This window comes from Danio rerio, chromosome 19 (assembly GCF_052040795.2).
Source record: "Danio rerio strain M-AB ecotype USA chromosome 19, GRCz13ab, whole genome shotgun sequence".
Lineage (NCBI taxonomy): Eukaryota > Metazoa > Chordata > Actinopteri > Cypriniformes > Danionidae > Danio > Danio rerio.
The window spans coordinates 10,599,092-10,620,093 of NC_141039.2; the positions used below are offsets into that span (position 1 = coordinate 10,599,092).

At 36.3% G+C, this 21,002-nt stretch overlaps 2 protein-coding genes across 3 annotated transcripts in view; one reads left to right on the forward strand and one right to left on the reverse strand.

Moving 5' to 3' along the window:
• Nucleotides 1–21,002, forward strand: part of si:rp71-15k1.1 — a 465,095-nt gene that overhangs the window by 229,034 nt on the left and 215,059 nt on the right. The gene's annotated exons all lie outside the window — the stretch shown is intronic.
• On the reverse strand, nt 11,432–20,994 carry ing4 (inhibitor of growth family, member 4). Of its 2 annotated transcripts, none has more exons than XR_015515748.1 (8): nt 20,930–20,978; nt 20,031–20,102; nt 19,738–19,904; nt 17,715–17,829; nt 16,400–17,566; nt 15,230–16,178; nt 14,967–15,028; nt 11,432–12,806 (listed from the first exon to the last, which is right to left on the reverse strand). XR_015515748.1 is itself a non-coding variant. In NM_001020468.2 (8 exons), the coding sequence occupies exons 1-8, from the start codon at nt 20,964–20,966 to the stop codon at nt 12,767–12,769; spliced, it is 753 nt and encodes a 250-aa protein (NP_001018304.1). In that variant the 5' UTR covers nt 20,967–20,994; the 3' UTR covers nt 11,432–12,766. The 2 variants fall into 2 exon arrangements, 1 of the variants encoding a protein (NP_001018304.1); NM_001020468.2 differs by having other exon boundaries at nt 15,230–15,374; nt 17,452–17,566; nt 20,930–20,994.

Here is a 21,002-nt window from a genome sequence, read left to right on the forward strand (position 1 = left end):
CAAGATAAATGCTTCTGTTGAATTTCAAAATATTTGGAATGTTTTAGACACCTCTAATATTGACTTCCATAGTGAGTAAAACAAACAGTATGAAAGTCAGTGGTTAAATTAATTTTCTAACATATTTCAAAATACATTTTTCTTTTGTTATCAACACATAAGGAAACTCAAGCAGGTTTCAGACAAGTAAAGGGTAAGTAAGGGGCTAAACAAACATGCTTTTCAGTTCTGAAAACATGAGGCACACCGCACTGCCTTTTTGTTGACAGTGCACGGCGCTTGTTACGTTGAAAGTAGAGGATAACATATTTTCACTCCTGTCCCGTCCCACTCCCACAGAAAGAAATCTTGTCCAGTCCTACTCCCAGATCAAAGTTTTAAAAAATTCTCCTGTCCCATCCTGCTCCTGGTAAAATGACTTCCACTCCTATCCCGCTCCTGTTTAAAATGACTCCCGCTCCTGTACTGCTCCCATACATGTATTTTTTTCTTCATTTAGTCTTTAGGTAGATTAGCTGCTGAGTCCCCGTTTCTAGATTTTCTGGAGATCAGTTACAGTAAATTAAAACAGTACATAGTTCACACTATGTCTACAATAGTTTAATAAACCCAAACAGTACATAAAGCTGCATTTTACTAATTTATTGAAAAGTGTTTTAATTAATAATTTTCATCCAATATGCTCTTGCATAATGAAAGAGAGAAAAGCAGCACTGCACAATTTAAGCATATTGATTAAACATCGACAAATTTTGAAAATAAAAAATCAAATAACCAGAAACAAAAGTTATACACACATACATGCGCATATATATATATATATATATATATATATATATATATATATGGGTGCTCCGGTTTCCCCCACAGTCAGACATGCGGTACAGGTGAATTGGGTAGGCTAAATTGTCTGTAGTGTGTGAATGTGTGTGGGTGTTTCCCAGAGATGGGTTGCGGCTCGAAGAGCATTCGCTGTATAACAACTTGTTGGATAAATTGCCGGTTCATTCCGCTGTGGAGAACCCGGATTAATAAAGGGACTAAGCCGACAAAAAATATATATATATATATATAACTTTTGCATCTGCTTATTTGATTCAAATTATTAAATCAAATAATTAAATATATTAAAACACTCAGTATGATTCTGGTTGTATAGAGAAAGTTGAGCACATGGAAAAGTTACCAGTAGATATTCCAGTTCTCATCACTCACAACTATACATGCATACAATAATTCTTTTAGTTTCAGTTTATAATTTTTTTTAAACTCTGGCTTAAAACAATGAACCTATGATGGTTGTGAGCAATTTGTCGGTCAGACAAGACCGATGGCAATTGTACCTACATTGTAGGCATAATTAAAAGAAAACTACAATAGGCGGTGCAATTTTTTTTTTGTCATCTTCCTATTGGTTGATTCCCGCTCCCGTCTGCTCCTGTTAATATTTTATACTGTACCGTCCCAGTCCCGTGATTAATAGCAAAGATGACTTCAATTCTGTGGGAATCCCACATGAATCCCGTGACCAGTGGGATTCCTGAAAACATGTCATCCTCTAGTTAGAAGACCACTGTATCAGTCTTGGCGCCGGAGTGCATGACATTGGGTGCATTTTCTGCACAGATTTGACTTTTTTCAACTGTCTATTCTGACGTCAAAAATGCAAGATGCAGTAGGTGGTTAAAACATGAGCCACCTGGATCGCATAAACAGCATGCAAAACAATCACTGCAATTAGAAAAAGCGCTTCTTACTGAAAAAAAAAAAAATACATATATATATATATATATATATATATATATATATATATATATATATATATATATATATATATATATATATATATATATATATAAATTTAAATTAAATTAGACAATTCCATGGGCCCTGATAAAAGCTCGGACTTAATAAAGGATCACAGATTTGTGCTGAGGTGTAGGATGTCCAAAAGGACTGCATAGAGGTGTTAAATATGCAGAACGAACAGACTTTATTAATTCATTCGTTTTCCTTACGGCTTAGTCCCTTTATTAATCTGGGGTCACCACAGCAGAATGAACCGCCAACTTATCTAGCATATGTTTTACACAGCGGATGCTCTTCTAGCTGCAACCCCTCTCTGGGAAACATCCATACACACTCATTCACACACATACACTATGGACAATTTAGCCTACCCAATTCCGAACAGACTTTATTTAAAGGTAATTAAAAGTTACTGCAGATAAAAAACAAACACATGATTTATCAACTTCCCTATAGTTGACTAATATACAAAGAATTGTGACCATTTTGGACAAGTTTTCTAAAATATTATGTTCACTTGTGCAAAAGTGATGCATTATTTAATTATGCAGTAATTTATATACATACACAGCACAAATATCCGAACATTGGATGAGGTCAGCAGTGTTACTTTCAAGTTATTGTCTTCACTGAGTTGTATGATAGAAAATAATAGGTTCAGATCCAGTGACTGTGACTCATAAACTTCACGGCTAAATCTACACATAATGACATGCTGGGTAAAGTCATCTGAGATCACAAGAGGAAAGATGAAGTGATGATTACAGGCTTTTTGCAGGTCTACTGGCAGCTCTATGACACTGAACACTGAGACTTGCAATAGCAACAAATCACAGAGTGCATATATGGATTATTTTTAAGCAAACAGAGCTTGAATAACAAAAATTTCCCAGAAATTAAAATTTCAGGAAATTTTTGTAATTCATTTTCTGTTATTTTACAATAAATTTCTGTAACTTAACGGCCGTTATTTTATGTGTCTTTTCCTGCCAGAAATAAATCGTTAAATTACAGATTTTTTTTTTTTTACAGTGCAGGGCGATGTGTCACTGCATACTGTTTATCATAGACTTCTTTGTAAACGGCTGTGTTCACGATTATGACCCTCCAAGTAACTGTACACCTTTGGCCCCAAGATCATCAAGATTGGACCGCTAAAGGTCCAACAAATCACCAGCAGAAACAACAGTGGTGACTAGAGCCCCTTTCACACAGTGATACCGGTAAATATCCGGAAAATTTCCGGAACGACTTTACCGGTATCTTCAAAAAAGCGCTGTTCACACAGGCGAGGACGTTACGGAAATTTTCCGGAAAAGAGCATTCACACATCCATTCCAAAATACCGGTAAATTCTGACATCATTCACCACAAATGAGCTTTAAATGGCTGCGCTTGTATTTGTAAACATTTGACTAAATGACAAACTCTGTGGATGATCAATATTGTGAACAACTTTCGCAGGATCACTTTTGCATGTCGAGATGTTCATAATATGTGCGTGTGCAAAGCTTGAAGGTAAACAAACAACGGCTTATCATAAGCATCTCATCGATGATTATTTACACAGTTGGCGTTAAGAAGAACATATAAACGTGATCTGACTAACTTCTAGCAGCTAAATGTGTCTGGAAAAATATTCAAAGGCTTTTATCCTCACAAACCGCGCGGACGTAAATGCGTCTGACTGTTGTGATTGGCTAAAGCAGACGTCTCACGTCAGCACGTTCTAGACGTGCACGCGCTTATTACGGCAATCTTCCTTCTGCATTCACACAGCGCAGCATTCCGGCAAATTGCCGGTAATGTTACAACTTCTCTTTCCGGAAAATAGCCAGAACGAATTTACCGGTATTTTCAAAAAGGACCTGTTCACACATACAACCTTTCCTTAGGTCAATAGCCCCTTTCACACATACAGACCTTTCCGGAAAATTGAAAGGTTGTATGTGTGAACAGGTCCTTTTTGAAAATACCGGTAAATTCGTTCTGGCTATTTTCCGGAAAGAGAAGTTGTAACATTACCGGCTAATGTGTCACAGCAAATGTTCATCACATTATTATGTATAACTGGCTGTGTAAACAATAAAGACCATCATTCAGATGTACACCATTGCCAACAATGCATGCAGTGAACTCAAAATTATCAAGATTGGACAATCCTGGTCTGAGTGACGAATCAAGATGCAGGTGCATCACATTAATGGCCACAGACCACAAGTGGCAGTGTTATGCTCGGGGTGATGTTTGCTTGGGTCATTTATTATATATTAATATATTAATACTCATTTGGTGAATTTGTGTAAATTTTTTGTGTATTTTTGTGTGTTATGTTTAGTATAGTTTGTAGTCGTGGCTAATAGCTATCTGGGTTAAAGTTAAATTTGTAATATATTGACGGATTTATTCTGTCTGGCACCCGAACAAAAAGCTAAATATTACCTACTTGGGGTTTAAGAAAGGGCCACCGTTACACCATTGAATACTATTACTTATACCTCTTTAATCTTTAAAATCATGCATGTTTCTTCAATTATTATACATTATGGTCTTACACATTTACACACAGATCTGGATCTCTGTATAAAACCCTCCTGATATTTTAATAATAATGAATAAAGCATCATTTGTTACCTTTTGGAATTTGGAAGGGTTCAGTTTGAGCAAATGATTTTATCATCATGGTTATCACTGTGCATCAGACATGGATACCTTTGAGGGAAAAAAGTTAAGATTGTTATCAGATGATGAAATATTGTTGTGCAGGAAAAATATACTTACATTATTATACACGATGGTAGATACCTTTATTACAATGAATGAATAAGAAAGCACACGCTCTTTAATCACTTTTATCATGTATATTGTTTAAAATATATAGATTTAGTACAGATATAGCTGATGGTATTTGATATCAGAGTCCTAAAGACTGAATCGATTTCATCTTCCCATAGTCCCCCATACTTTTAACATCTATAAAAACAATGCTTTTTCTTCTTATTTTTCTTCACAAAATAAAATTAGCAGCTAAAACAAAAATCTGTTATCCCAAACGTTTGGCTGGCTTGTAGATCTATCTGTCTGCCTATTAGAGGAGTGTTGGCTGAAGTGCGCAGTGTCATGAACACTCCTGCAGAGAAAGTTGTTCCGTAAAACTGCACTGATTTCATTTACACAGCATTTGTTATAAGTGCCATCATTTACTCACTGAGTTCTGGGATGACTTTGCCCAAAGCCTTGGCAGTCCCCGATGGAGGCCAGAATGATGTTCTTCCTGGCATCTTGCATATCTGCACAGCTCAGTGAATGACAAATGGACTGTTTCTTCTAAAGCACACATTGTCATTAAAGATCAACCATTCCTAATGTGGGCAGCCAGTGAACGGTTTTTAAATGTGGTTGACTTTCCAAAGAACAAAACTTTAAAAGACACAATATGTAATAACTGTTTATTAAAATATGTGTTATACATTTAGTAAACAGTGTTATATATTTTGCTAGATTACATACTTGGATTATCCCAAATGTTTTGAAGAAACTTAAAATGCAGAAAAATTCGCGGTTTTCCTGTGCGAACGTGCTACTGACGTCATACACCCTCCATTTCCAGTTTTGTTTTATATAAAACAGGGAAACACAGAAGAAGTGTTAATGTGTTTTTACAATTCATTATAACAGAAATGTGTTTAGTATGAAAAAACAACGCTACTTCTTCTGGAAGATCCAGAAACAGTGGACTGTGGCATTATAAAAGCTCTGCTGATTTTGTATCATGTCACACTCGTCTCTTATCAGCAATTGCTTCAACTCTTGTTTTACTGAAGCATTCAGCCTTATTCTGCTTCATACTATTATAATTGTGTTGAATACTTTAGCTCATCTATCAACATGATTTCTGCAGGATGTAATGAAGATCAAAACTCCAATGATACCACACTTGTTGTGAATATGCAGCCTAAAGTGTCAAATATTAGGTATAATATTGCCGTCAGAACAGCCTTAATCCTTTGTGGTATAGATTCAACTAGGAACTGGAAATATTCCTCAGAGATTTTGCTCCACATTAGCCCCTTTCACACAGTGATACCAGTAAATATCTGGAAAATTTCCGGAACGACTTTACCGGTATGTTACGGAAATTTTCCGGAAAAGAGCATTCACACATTCATTCCAAAATACCGGTAAATTCTGACATCATTAACCACAAATGAGCTTTAAACGGCTGCGCTTGTATTTGTAAACATTTGACTACATCACAAACTCTGTGGAGGATCAATATTGTGAACAACTTTCGCAGGATCACTTTTGCATGTCGAGATGTTCATAATATGTGCGTGTGCAGGCGCTCACAGGCTGTTTCACAGGCACAAGCTTGAAGGTAAACAAACAACGGCTTATCATAAGCATCTCATCGATGATTATTTACACAGTTGGCATTAAGAAGAACATATAAACTTGATCTGACTAACTTCTAGCAGCTAAATGTGTCTGGAAAAATATTCAAAGGCTTTTATTCTCACAAACCGCGCGGACGTAAATGCGTCTGACTGTTGTGATTGGCTAAATCAGACGTCTCACGTCAGCACGTTCTAGACGTGCACGCGCTTATTACGGCAATCTTCCTTCTGCATTCACACAGCGCAGCATTCCGGCAAATTACCGGTAATGTTACAACTTCTCTTTCCGGAAAATAGCCAGAACGAATTTACCGGTATTTTCAAAAAGGACCTGTTCACACATACAACCTTTCCGGAAAATTGCCGGCAATTTTCCGGAAAGGTCTGTATGTGTGAAAGGGGCTATTGGCATGATAGCATCACGCAGTCGCAGATTTGTTGGATGCAACAGAAATCGAGAATCATCAGACCAGGCAATGTTTTTCCAATCTTCTACTGTCTAATTTTGGTGAGCCTGTGTCACTGTAGCCTCAGTTTCCTCTTCTTAGCTGACAGGAGTGGCACCTGGTGTGGTCTTATGCTGCTGTAGCCTATCTGTCCAACCCAAGCTCATTCTGAAAACGTAGTCCCGCGGACGTTTCTGGAGACAGCGGAATACGCCCCGGGAGGTACGTACGGCTGCATTTATTTTTTTCAGGCGAACGCTACGGGGCGGTGTAACGCTGTTCCCTTTTGACGCTTACCTCCTTGTGGAGGGCTTCCCCGCTGAAACCCGTTTGTCCACTCAGCTCACCGTGTACGTTGGCAGGCTTGAGATGCAGAGAGGAGTTGACCACGGCGATCTGTTTCGAGTCCGGGGAAGAGCGGTTCCAGCAATCAGGATAAGACAAAAACAGAATCCTAAAAATTAAGTGAACGAGTTTCGTAACAGGGTGAGAACAGGTTGAAACCCGAAAAACGCGGTAGAAAAAAATCAGAGCTTTTCTTTTTTTGGACGGCTTTTGTAAACCCGGGTTTAGGGAAGTGAGCGGGCGGGCGGGTCAATCTGTAAAATTGGTTGGGTTCAGGGAAGGAGGAGGGCGGGTCAGCCGATTGGCCAGTCGCGCAGTCAATCATCCGGTCAGTCGGACAGCGGCCTCTGGTGGGTTAACGCGAGAACAGCGCGGGCGCGAACTGCACTCGCGAGAGGCGTTTGAGATGCGAAAAAGCGCACAACAGCGGCCTCTCGCGGATTCGCAAAAACAAAAACTGCAGCCGTACGTACCTGCCGGGACATATTCCGTAGTTTCCAGTAACGTCCGCGGGACTACGTTTCCACAATGAGCCTGGGTTGCAACCATCTGTCTCAAGGTTTGATGTGTTTTGCGTTCAAAGATGCTCTTCTGCACAACTCGGTTTGGTTCACACCAAAATATTTGGAATTCAAAGATACGTAATCAAATGGTAGATATTCCTCTCACTCTTAACGTCTATGTATAAAATAATAAAATAATAAGTCCATTTGAATTGAGCGGTCTTGAAGAACTCGCTTTATAAACTGATTATCCAAAATCGCCCCCCAGTACCTTCATTCACTATTACCTACATTAATCCACTAAAATGGTCCACTTGAAGGAGTGAATGAAATAAGTGAATTTGAGCACTGGAAAGGATGCCGTTTTGTTTGTACTTTGCTGGTTCATAAATCCATCAGACGGATTAGATGTTCAACAGGTAATGAAACAAAGCAGTTTTTCTGTCACCTACACAAACATTAAATAACATTTTGAAGCTTTCACCAACAGGATTATGCTGTATGGCCTCCATCTTGTGGTCAGATGCAGAAATTAATTTAGTTTTAAAGTGAAAATTATTTTAGCAGCTCTTTTTTCCTTATTGCAAGTTGTATAGCTCTTTTCATGTGTCAAACTAATGATCAGTCTACAGGTAATAAGTACAATAACACATCCTTAAGTTTGCAATGTGTGAGTTTTTCAGTGTAAAAGTAAATCAGGTTTAAGTGGCAAGAGTTCCTGTGGGGACAAAAGTAACACTGCTATTTATGTCATTCATTTTTTTGTCGGCTTAGTCCCTTTATTAATCCGGGGTAGCCACAGCGGAATGAACCGCCAACTTATCCAGCAAGTTTTTACGCAGCGGATGCCCTTCCAGCCACAACCCATATCTGGGAAACATCCACACACACATTCCACACACACAGACAATTTAGCCTACCCGATTCACCTGTACTGCATGTCTTTGGACTGTGGGGGAAACCGGAGCACCCGGAGGAAACACACGCGAAGGCAGGGAGAACATGCAAACTCCACACAGAAACGCCAACTGAGCCGAGGTTCGAACCAGGGACCTTCTTGCTGTGAGGCGACAGCACTTCCTACTGTGCCATTGCCTCGCCACTGCTATTTATGTCCCACTGCTAATAGCCATGCTTTAGTTTTTGCTTCCACATTTGAGTTTGCAGTGTTTGGATTTAGATGTTTTATAAAAATTAATGTATATTGCCAGTAATAATAAAAATTAATCAAAAATTGTAGAAAATTTTAACATTTTACATTGTTGGATTGCTTTTGAAACATTTGATGGTAGCCTACTAAAATTTAAAAATGCCTGCCCTTTTTTAAAAAGTGACCCTACAGTCTTGAATTAAACCACTAAGTTCTTATGTACGTACTGTTATATTCAATTCTTTACAAATGATGTGAAGCAATGTTTCCATGAAGGGGGGCAAATAAATGTTTGATAGATTAAAATGATCTTCATTTGCGTTCTGACAGTGCTGAGGGTAAGTAATACTAATTAATTATGAGATGATTTCAGTTAACCCTTTAATATGATCGTTTATTTAATTTTAGTGATGTCCACACCAGACGTGTATTAAAAATTTGCGGTCACTATAAGAAGAGTCACTAGACTCAAACAGCTAATGACTCAGTCTGCCACACCCCTATAGGTTATTGACAGCGACTGAAGCCGTTTCTATCAGTCTATTTCAAATTTAGAAGCATATTTTAATTATTTTTAGCAGTATTTGTTGATTAAATTATTTACAGAAAAGCTGATGTGCACAAAGCCACTCGAGCAGCATCAGGAGTATATAAGGAGTAGCAGAATCACTGCAGCATTGCATAGTGCGTCTCTTACAAGTGAAATGCTGCCTCTAGCGGCTCATATGAGAACTGCAATGCAGTATCAGAACGTGGACATCCATTTATTGTGCAATATTTTATTTAGAAGCTAGTTTATGAAGCTAGTCTCTCACACCATATACATATGCGTTTAGAAATTTAGCTTTGCATTACAGGAAATAATTATATACATATATATATATATATATATATATATATATATATATATATATATATATATATATATATATATATATATATATATAATTTTTAGTTTGTATACTGTATGTAATTTATAGTATTTTATATTTTAGTGCTTTTATTATTATTATACCTTATGCATAACTCCTCAATTCAATTCCTTTTACTTTTCATTTAAGCTATTGAATTACTAATTCCTTTTTCTAAAGGTATTCTATGCAGGTTTACCCTATTCATGGCACTAGAAAACAGTTAACATATCAAAATATTTCACATCTTTGTTTTTACTTTTGACATATATAACTAGTCTATATATGAAGAGTTCAGATGCAAAAACCTCTAAATGCCATCTGAAAATGTCTTCCAAAAAGAGCACTTTTGGCAAGCTCGTGTGTATGTTCAGTAAATCTACTTTTTTGGCAAAAAAAAAAAAAAAATTAGGTTATTTGCATTGCCTTTAAAGTGAAATAACTGACCAAAAAAATTAAAGGCTATATAAAATGCTTATTCTAGGAGACAATTTCAGATGGCACTTAGAGGTTTTTCATATAAACTCTATATTTCTATATATTATTATTTAATGTAGAAAATGATAAATAATTTTAATGATAAGTTAATCGATGATTCTCAATGGGATTTTTTGTTTGTTTATACTCTATTATTATGCTATAATCGTATACTATATTATTATATCTCATCAATGACTCATGGATTCAGTTATTCATGGCTTTCCATATACTGAATTAACATAGTAACCCTTATGTGCTGTCAGGGATGTTTTTATCCTCTCTGCGGTGATTTTGTGTCTAAATTTGGTCATAACTTTTTCGTGTTTCAGCTAGCAGAATGATTTTTGGTGACAAATCTTATTTTGACACATATCTTGAGAAAATGCTTTAAAATTTTTTTTTTATTTTTTTTTTTTTACAAATTTACTACCCTTTTGTTACGTTAAGGATGGAAACATTCACTAAATTAAACTTCTGTAAAAATGCATCTGATTAATATTTTTTCAGTTTTATTTTGCATAAATCTGTTAATCAACCTCTGCCCTGATCAAAACTACTAAATTGAAAAAAATGAAAATCTAACAATGCATCAAAGCCAATGTTGTTTCTAACGTTCACATGTCCAAGACTGTGATAAAAGGTTAAAGAAAGCCAGCCTACAATTACTTTTATATTGAAAATACGACATTTTGTCCTTTTTTTTTTTTTTTTTTTTACCAAATCTGTGACATCATTTGTAAATTTGGCCATTAAAAGAGTTAAAATCCTGTAATTTTCTAAAACAGTTTAGTAATTTTGATCAGGACTAAAATTGATTAACAGATTTGTGCAAATATATTTGAAAAAAAAAATTAATCTGATGCATTTTTACAGCAGTTTTATTCAGTGGATGTTTTCATCCCTAACATAACAAAAGGGTAGTACATTTGAACAGAGCAAAAGTGAATAAAACCTACTTATTAATATTTGTAATTGTGTGAAAGCATAAAAGACTAATTTCAAAGAACTAGAAAGCAGTTATTTAAAATTAAATACAATACAATACAATTTTTACAATATGACTGTTTTAAGTGTCACATTTGTATTGATGAAATTTTATAAGACATTTATATGTTTTTATTATTATTATTACTATTGTTATTATTATTATACTTTATCCGTGATCAGTGGATTCATTTCTACTTTGCTCTCCATACATTAAATGAATTAATACCTATTATGAATATCTGTAATTCTGAGAAGATGGTTTTAAACACATTCACAAAACTAGAGAACATCCAGTATTTCACAATATTACAATTCCTTTGACATGAACACCTTGTTTTACACGTCAACATTGCCAAAAACATTTCAAATCCCAAAATGAATGAAATAACGACAAACAGACACGTTGACGCTTTCAGAATCAGGCATTGTTCGTTCAGCGTGGAAGACACCAGACCCAATATCTGACATTAGTACAGTACTCTAGATTAGAATATCTGGAACGATCAAATCACAAAGCAACATGACAAAAGGCAAAAACACATGACACACAAACCCTTCATCATACACCAGACAATGTAACCGTCGAGAACAAGCACTGTGTAGCACCAGGTTTTAAATTTGCATGGTCTGTAATTGTATTATTAAATCAACCCAATCTTAAATACAAGTTGATATCGACACATTTGATTCCGACATCTCACAAACTAAAAAAAAAAGCATCATACTGCTTTAAATACGTCAACACGATGACTGAAAACCACTGTTAGCGGTACTGTGCATCTCACACCAATCAAACACATCTGTTATATATATTCATAAGCACCAAAATCCAGTCGCAAAAGAACCCCGTTACTCAAGTCACAGTAATACTAGCGCAATAATTCATATGTTACAAAATAAAATGACCAGATGTCAGCGATTCAACTTAAAAACATGCCAACAGTCGATATTCAAATACTATCCAAGTAGTGTGAACATAAGCACCAAAGAATTAAAATAAAAACGCCTGCACTGAAATCTACAGTTGTGGAATGAACCTGAAGTGAAGAAGTGGTCTTCAAGTGTAGCATTTGTGAATATAAGACGTAGTGGAAAAGTAGTGGAAAGGCTTTGTATTGACTAAGTGCATGTAAAAACAGCTTGAAATGATTCCGTTGAGCAGCCGTTTAATTGTAAATGCTGGTTTGTAAAACATTTCACTTTTAGTGAGGTACGTAGATATCCGTTGCCCTTTTATGAATGCTTGAAACTAAGTTAGGTGAGCTATCAGTTGCAAACCTGATCAACTTTATGTCTGTTCGAAGGCTAATAGGAAATCATCCCATACTGAGAAGAAACCATCTGAGAAAGACACTGACAGCAATCGATGTACAGAAAAACAAAAGAAGAAGTTTGAGATCTCCTGATATGCTCCCTGACTGCAGAGTTCATGTGTATTTCAAATAAACAAACTGCAATTATAAGAATATATATAAAAACAAGCAGAACCGAAAACGAATCCAAAATACTCAGTAACAAAAGTCTTTACTGAACACATAAATTATAAACTACACCTCCTTCATCTTCACCCGTCATCCCTTCTTACTGTCTGGCTGAGAGAGGGATGTGAAGATGGAAAAAGAGGATGACAAGCACCAGATTAAGCAGAGAGTGGATCTATATTAGTGTCTATGGAGGGCCTTAAAACGCTTGTGCCTGCCTCTACCTCCCTCTCTGTCAGGCCTTTTCTTTAGCATGTTCATTTCTTCTTCCGCTCCTGTGAACATCTTGGGCAGTACCTGAGGTAGAAGAGAGGCATATGTTGAATTATATTGGAATAAGACTTGCACAATTATATTCCCCAAAATCGCTAGTGGTGTAGCGGATCACAAATCTCACCGTTCAGATCACATTATGATTTTTTTTTTGTCACGAATTGGACCATTTATTAGCCAAAAAGGGGAGCAGACAATTGTAATTTGCTTCCGTTTATTACAAAAACTTGACAGCAAGAAACTTTTGTTAACAAACAGAAATTAGTACCTGTAATTTAATTTAAAATAAAATAAAGAAATAATCAGCTGAATAAAATTAAATTGTAAAATATTCAGTACTGGGGAAAATTCACTGTTACTACTACTGTTGCGGATAACTATCTAATCCTGGCAGATCGCTAAAGGACTACAAATCTGCTGGTATATGGACAATAAAATGCATTCATGCATCACACACTCACACCTGTTCTGGTTGTCTGCTGATTGCTAACACACACAGCTGAAGCTGTTCAGAACTGATGACATGGACTTAAAAGCAGCACAGACACACACAATAGTTGCTGAGTCTAGTTTTACAGTTTGTGAAAATTACGAAGCGTTTTCCTTACCTTGCTTTAATCAATGCACGACATATCGGCGGCCATAGGGTTATCGGCCGATAAATGCTATTTTTAAGATTATCGTTATCGATCTGATGTCTAAATTAGGCCGATATCTTTAAGCTGATAAATTACGTAATTGTACAGACCTGCCTGCCTCGTGCATGCGTGGACGGAACTTGTTCAGACTTGTCCAGTGCACTACAATGGATCTTTCCTCACACTGTTTACTCTTTTTAAAGTCAGTGGTATTGCTGTTAGTTAATAACTCAGTAAGTAACCATGTTCCTTTTCATTGTAGATATGTTTAATTGAGTGCCATTGTGTATTTTGCTTTAAATCGCCTCAGGAAATTTTTTTTTTACACGAGTAAACATAAAAGCAACAATGCACACATGATAAACAATGTGTTGGGTTGTTTGTAATTTAATAAGACTATTTGTTATCAACGCGTTGCTTACCATGTGTTGTTGATGTAAGATTGTATTCAGTTTGATCGGGATATTCATGTTGATTATATCGTGAGCGCGTGAGGCCTGTCACCACACACACACACACTGAGGTGACAGCCTTAACAGCAGCACAGGAGAGAGGTGCGCCAGTCACTGAATCCAGCATAGGGGTTCTCAACTCACAGCACATTCTGTCTTTTTATTATGCTCTGTGTTTGTCATAAAGTCATCTGTGCTCAATGATCAGGTTTTGAATCAAAATCTGACTCCGAGGGCAAATCTGTGCCTTCAGTTGAGTGAAACTCACAGCGGTTTATCATAAACTTTTCATCGATCATTTTTCCCACAATTGACAGCAAGAACGAAGACAGAAGCGTTGTCTGATTGACAAGCAGTAGCTACATGTGTTCAAAAGAATCTAAAACGCCAAATAGGATAAATCTATGCCGCATTTTCTAAAATAATACTTTCTGTATTTAGCTTTTCGATTGTACGATGGCTCAAAACGGTCAAAACACAGAGTCTGAAGAGATTTATTTTGATAAATGATTGTGTTATTCACACATAAAACTTCAGGTTTCATTGCTAGATGTGTAATTTTTTTGTAGAATTATTCAGTGGCATATTTTTGATGGCTGGTTGTTGCCACCTACTGGTTAAATAATTTAAGAGCTGCCTAAAACTTTCAAGTCAAATGCATATGACGGTGATTTTAATCTTTACTATAAACATCAGTGGTTCTATCTAAACTATAAACTGTTATCTCAGTATTTCTGCATTATTTAACTGTTTGTAACTTCAAAACTAACTCAAAAGACTAAAGACTGAATCTCTTTGTTGATTTTTGCATTTTTCAATCAGATTTAAATGCAGCAATTTGAAGGATTAATAAACGTATGCAAATCCCCATCATTTATAATTTATGTTGCGTGGTTGTTGAGATCTTGTTGAGATCTTGGTGTTGCATTTATATTTAAGTCAAAATAGAGCTCATCTGGTAGACTGAGGCTTTTTAGCGGCCTGGTCTGCTTTTTTGGTTTATCCTAATGGTAGATTTTCTTTTTTTATATTGATGCCCGGCAGCATTGAACTGCATCTATTTCAAGGGTAAAAAAAATCATGTCACTACTTACCATTTTCCCCTGGGTTTGGTGGTCAGACCCACACAGGCAAAGTGGAACCACTCAATAGAACACTGAGGAAAGAGAAACTCTATTATGTAACGCTGACGTCAAAGAATAAAGTTTAAAACCTATGACTAGATAATTAACCACCATTTTAGCTTTTATACACAAATAAATGTTTTCAAATGACAAAGTAAAATCTAATGTAAGCAAAAAAATATGGGAGGCTGTGAGTGTGTTGGCCACTGCAGCAAACAAGCAAGAAAACTCACGTCTGTATTGTCGCAGCCAATCATCTCTCCGTATGAAACCTGGTGGCAGAGGCAATAGGTGGGCTCATTGGGGTCCACAGGCATATCCAACACATCAGAGGGATGCACGTTCCCAAAGTTCACAGCTGGAGTTGAAAACTCAGTGCTGGAAGGAATAAAAATACTAGTTGAGAATTTGGGTTATTCCACTACTGAGTCATAATGATACTTCATTATCAGGGTTCAACGCTAAGGTTTTTGTCTACTGGCCAGGGTTTTCCAAAAACCATCGTTAGCCGACTAAGGTTGCAAGTTCCGTCGTTACAAACATAGTTAATTGATTTAGCTTTTCCCAAATCCATCATTCAAACGAGCATTCGCAATCTGCGTCACAAACTTCTATGCTTGCAACTACACTTCTGGAGCTGTAGTTAGAAACGTAGTTCCTGGTTGTGTTCTATTCCCAGTTATCCACCCTATGCCCTATTAATTAAAAACATTCTAAGGCCCCGTTTACACTAGTGCGTTTTAGTTTTAAAACAGCGTTTTAGAATGAAAACGATCCGCGTCCACACTCACGTTTTACCCAGCGTTTTTTGACTGCTCTCCCTCCACACCAAAACGCTGAAAACGCACATCACGTGACCACACACACACACTCTCGGGCAAGCGCTGCAGCCCATCTCCCCAGATGAGAGCTCTGCTAGTCGGACAGCTCATCAAGCATCTCCCGCTGGATCTAATCTCACTATATTTATTAAACATGATATTTCATTCATCTTGTTGTCTTTATCTAACGACATATTCCCTGACTTTGGTCTTTGGAATCTTTTACTTGTTCTCGGGTAACGTGTTTTGGCTAAGCGCAGAGATAAGTTAATGATTAATGTAAGCACGTAGCCTACATTCTGTATATTGACTGATCTTTTGCCTTTATTTCCAATAATGTATAAACTTATTGTATGTTATACTTTTATATAGACTTCCATTTGCAACGCTTTACCTGATGAAGACCATGTCGGTCGAAACGTAGTGTTTTTGTAATTTTGACAAAATAAAAATTTTTTTGAGAGCTAAAGTGGCAGTGTGCCGATTTACTTTGAATCTTTTGCTACTTATGTTTGTTTTTTGATCGTGCACCTGCCTTCAAGATTTTTCTAGATGTGCGCACATTTCTGTTTTTTGCAATACTTTTATAATGGCCATTATCGATTATTAAAACTGATATTCAGCAAAAGAGAGGGTGTGTTTCGTATTTACACTGAAATTGAAAGGAGACAGTTGTTATTGGCTCCGTTTAGTTATAAATATCCACACAGTAAAGATGACGCTCATATTATACGGCACGACACCTCTACATTTCTGCTGTCTGTTAAGTTGCTAATATTAAAATGAAGATAGGCAGTTCCTTAAATCATGTTTACATTTTATTGTTGAGAAAGTGAAACAACAGAGCCAGGGTGATGTTAATGAAGCTATAAAGTACACTGTTCCCTTTGAAGATTTACCCGTGTCCTCGGTATAGTCTGTTTTCCATATCAAACTGAGAAGAAGAGACTGCAGCCTTGATCAAACTTGCGAAGTCTGAACTTACAAGGAGAGGATGCAGGACTGAACTGTGTGGGTTAGGCTACTTAATATTGAGGAAAAGCCCCAATCAGAGAGGCGAATGTCTGCAGCCCCGCCTCCGTTTTCAGATGTCTCCGTTTTCCATCATCCACACTGAGACGGAGCAGCCGCGTATAAGAATGAAAACGGCCTCTCCAGCGTTTTCGAAACGCTCCGTTTTCGGCGCTCGAGAACTCTGGCGAAGTGTGGACGGATGGCGTAACCGTAACAAAACTTTTTCAAACTAAAACGCATTAGTGTAAACGGGGCCTCACATTTAAAAGGCCATGAAACCCCCTTGTTTCAGCAGGGTGTTTTCACACCTCTACTTTGGAAAAAGTCAGGAAAGTAGCGTGTCCAGCTCTGTTTAGGGGGGAGTGTCGGAGGAGCAAAAGAGGGAGGATCTGTAAAAAATTTGCATAAAGATTGGAGTGTCGGTTTGGGCACGTGCTAATTTTCACAGAGTCAAAACACACACAGACACACACACACACACAGGGGAGAAAGACAGTGACTGTGTTTACATGGACATCAGTAATCAAATTATTTGACAAATTATTAAAAGGTGGACTTTAACTGCAGTTAACTCTTTCATTCAGGGAATTCATTCATGCCCCTCAGACGTGTGATCTCACCTCTGTGTCAGTTTGACCTTCTTTTGTCCACTCTTTGAGCTGCAGTCATCATCAGAGTTCTTCACCTTTGACCTTGCGCGATTGACCTCCTTCTTCTTGGGTCCTCGAATGTCACCTTTAAATAACAATAAGCAACATTTAAAGCAACTGCTGATGAACAGACACACATATGAGGGATATGTATGTGCAAAACAGCATTAATTGTATAATTATATAGCAAATAGCTAACTAATAATAGAAATTGTTCAAAGCACAACACTCACTCTTATTGCCCTTGCTGGAGGTAGAGTCATAATCGGTGCTTTCGATTTGTTTCTCCTTGAGGTCAGCTTCAAAGCGAGCCAGGTCCGTATCCAACCTTCGGATGTGCTTATCCACCTGTATACACAGAAAGGTGATCAATCATATGGAGTTATAAAGTGATGCTGTAATAGTAAAACATTTAGATGATCTGTCAATAATGATTCTAATAGACTGCTCAAAGTGCATTTATAAAAATATATGTTATTTACAATGGGGAAAAAAGAGCTGCCCATTTTTTTTGTGTGGATAAAGTGACTAATTTTTTCAGGATTATTTAAAGAGAGAGAGTTCTCGCCCAAAAATTTAAATCTGTCATCATTTACCCACCTTTTTGACATTATTTTTTTTTTGTTGGAAATATATAAAAAGATAAAACCTATAACCATTGACTTCCATGGTATTTGTATCTATAGATATCAGTAGTTACAGGAGTTCATGAGAGTAAGAGTGAAATGATTTTGTTCGGCCCGTCAAACTCTTCCAGAGCCCCAATGGTTAATCTAGAAAAATTAAGTTTTTTTATGAAGCCCTGGATAAAATATCAAGGTGTAATTCTGGATGATGGCTTAAGATTTGACAAACAGTTAAATGCAGTGGTCATTTCCTGCTTTTTTCAGCTTCAACTTTTAAAAACTGTCAAATTTATTTTATCTAGAAAAAAGTTTGGAAAAAAATAATCCATGCTTTTATTACTACTAGAATGGACTATTGTAATCCTGGTTACAATTAGTATAAAATGTTGCTGCAAGGCTTTTAACAGGTACCAAGAAACATGACACACAACACGCATTACACCAGTTTTACGCTCTTTGCACTGGCTGCCTGTGCACTATAGAGTAACTTTTAAAATGCTTCTCTCGGTTGTTAAATCTCTAAATGGCCTGGCAACTTCTTATCTGTCAGACATGTTAATTGAGCATCAGCCTGGTCTGTCTCTTCGGTCTTCTAACCAGAAACTGTTGTGCATACCTGGGTCAAGGCTGAAATGCAGAGGTGACCGTGCCTTCGCAGTAGCTGGTTCTAGGTTGTCCTACAGCACAACACGACATGTTTGCTATTGCAACCGGTCTTTTTTTGCAACTGGTATGCGTGGTTGAACCTGTGTGACATCATGTGTGATGTAGGTTGGTAATTCCCCCATACATTCTTCTGTTTAATGTCATCATCTGAAATGTCTTCCTACTGCCGAAGTTATATCTTGTCATCGTATACTTGATTTATGTTCACTAATTCGCAATTTCAAATAACGTGATGACTTCCCTTTATATATATATATATATATATATATATATATATATATATATATATATATATATATATATATATATGTATATAATAATGCAGTTTTTTGTTTTATTATTTTTACCTGTTACTTGATTCTAAAATTCTTTATACTTTACTAGATTCTGACATGCGGCACAATTTCTGCATGGAAAACAAACTTGTATAAAAGTAGATTTATTATTTCTTACTAAATCTGAATTATCATCATATCTGATAAATTTTGGGGATTTTTTAAAAGTAAATAAAAAATATAGAGTAAATAGTGAGTACATTTAATTTTTTGGTGAATTATCACTTAAACAAATAGAAGAATAGAAAAAATAGTTAAAAAAACTAAAAAGATAATAGAAATAAAAATGACAACCTACAAAATATCAACAAAATTTAAATTATTATTATTTTTTGCTTCTCTTAAAATTTGTCAAATTTGCATTTAATATTTTTTTTATAACATATCAATTTGGGTGTACTAGTTTTTGGAGCATGATCATAAGTTATTTTGTTAAATGAGTTCCAGGTTTGGCTTCAGTACTGATAATCTAATCTGTATATACACAAATATAATATTGTATAGCTTTCTATTAAAAATAAGAATTTAAAAGAGAGATTTGAGAAGTGTACTTGTATATGCTGAGCACTGTATATATATATCTACTTTTTTTTCTATTTAGCAAAGAGCAAATGCAGATTTTCACTAACCATCTCATAGGTTTGCATCGCAAGCTGCACCTTGTCATCTCCGAACTCTTTGCACTTCCCATAAGACTGCTGGATCTGTCTTAACAGCGAGAGCTTCTGTTCAGATGACAGTGTCCGAGCATTAGCGGTGTATTCACGAGCCAGAGAATCAATCTGCCCTTTCAGATCTGCAGAAACAAGAGATGTAAACAAACAACCATTTAAAAGAGATGTACCATTTTATAGAAGAAATAATAGAGTCAGGAAATAAAGTAACAGCACGCATTATAAAAGATATTACTACACCGACTCACCCTCTGTCCTCTGGTCCAGATCTCGCATCAGCTGGAAGTTTCTTTGCAGCTCAAATGGCAGATTCTCGATGCCTAAATAGATCAAGTGACATATGAGTCTTCAGCACCACCATGAAGATTCAGGTAAAATTGGCTTTATATTCTCACATTTATACTTTGGAGTCCAAGAAAATAGTGAAGCAGAAATTAAAAAGGCTAATGCAGATTCGTTATAATGACAAATTGTTATAAACACAACGTGACTACTTGTTGTGACACAGTAGCTATATTGTTTACCAGCCTACTTTAAATATTTAGTCTGAATTCGCATGTAAATATGACTTTAAAACAACATTAGCACTAATTTACTGACTGTAAATAATGTACTTTGATAGTAACTGGCTGCTAATTTTATATCCTTATTTAAAATTAGCAAATAATACTTTTTTGAAACTATATTAATGAGGTAAAAGTCCAAATGTGCTAAAATAAAACCAACTTTACACCAATAACACAAAGCATCTAAGACCCACAATTCTGTGTACATTTTAAAAATGGCACTAAATAAACTATTTGTTATCTCGACAGGGCTAAACACTTTATTTGAAGCTTAACAATGTGCTCCAGGGTTTATTTATGTTTATCATTTCAATACATTAATAGTAGAAACATCACATCCTGTCACAGTAACACTACAATTAAGCGATAAACCGTCGCTGACATCATAACACTGTTCATAGCCTGTTAGCAGAAGCTACTGATCGCAATAACGCGTAATAAAGCGCTGCTTTGTCTCGTTACGTGGTCGTTTTTATAGTAAATGGCGTGTGTATGTGAAACTTGCAGGCATGCTTGACAATCTAAACACGGACGATGTTTATTTGTGGGGATAAATATCAAAATGAAGACAATAGTCTTACTGTCCAAATAGTGCTCTAGATACATTCCAGCCGCCATCTTGACAAACACAAACAAAGGTTCTTCCGGTTTTGC

Bases quoted from the DNA above. Each gene is read 5' to 3' on its own strand.
- ing4 (NM_001020468.2), bottom strand. From the start codon at position 20,966: ATGGCGGCTGGAATGTATCTAGAGCACTATTTGGACA. The intron at 17,830-19,737 runs GTTAGTGAAAAT...CTGTGTATACAG, and splicing joins CGATGCAAACCTATGAGATG to GTGGATAAGCACATCCGAAG. The intron at 17,567-17,714 runs GTGAGTGTTGTG...TGTTATTTAAAG, and splicing joins CTCCAGCAAGGGCAATAAGA to GTGACATTCGAGGACCCAAG.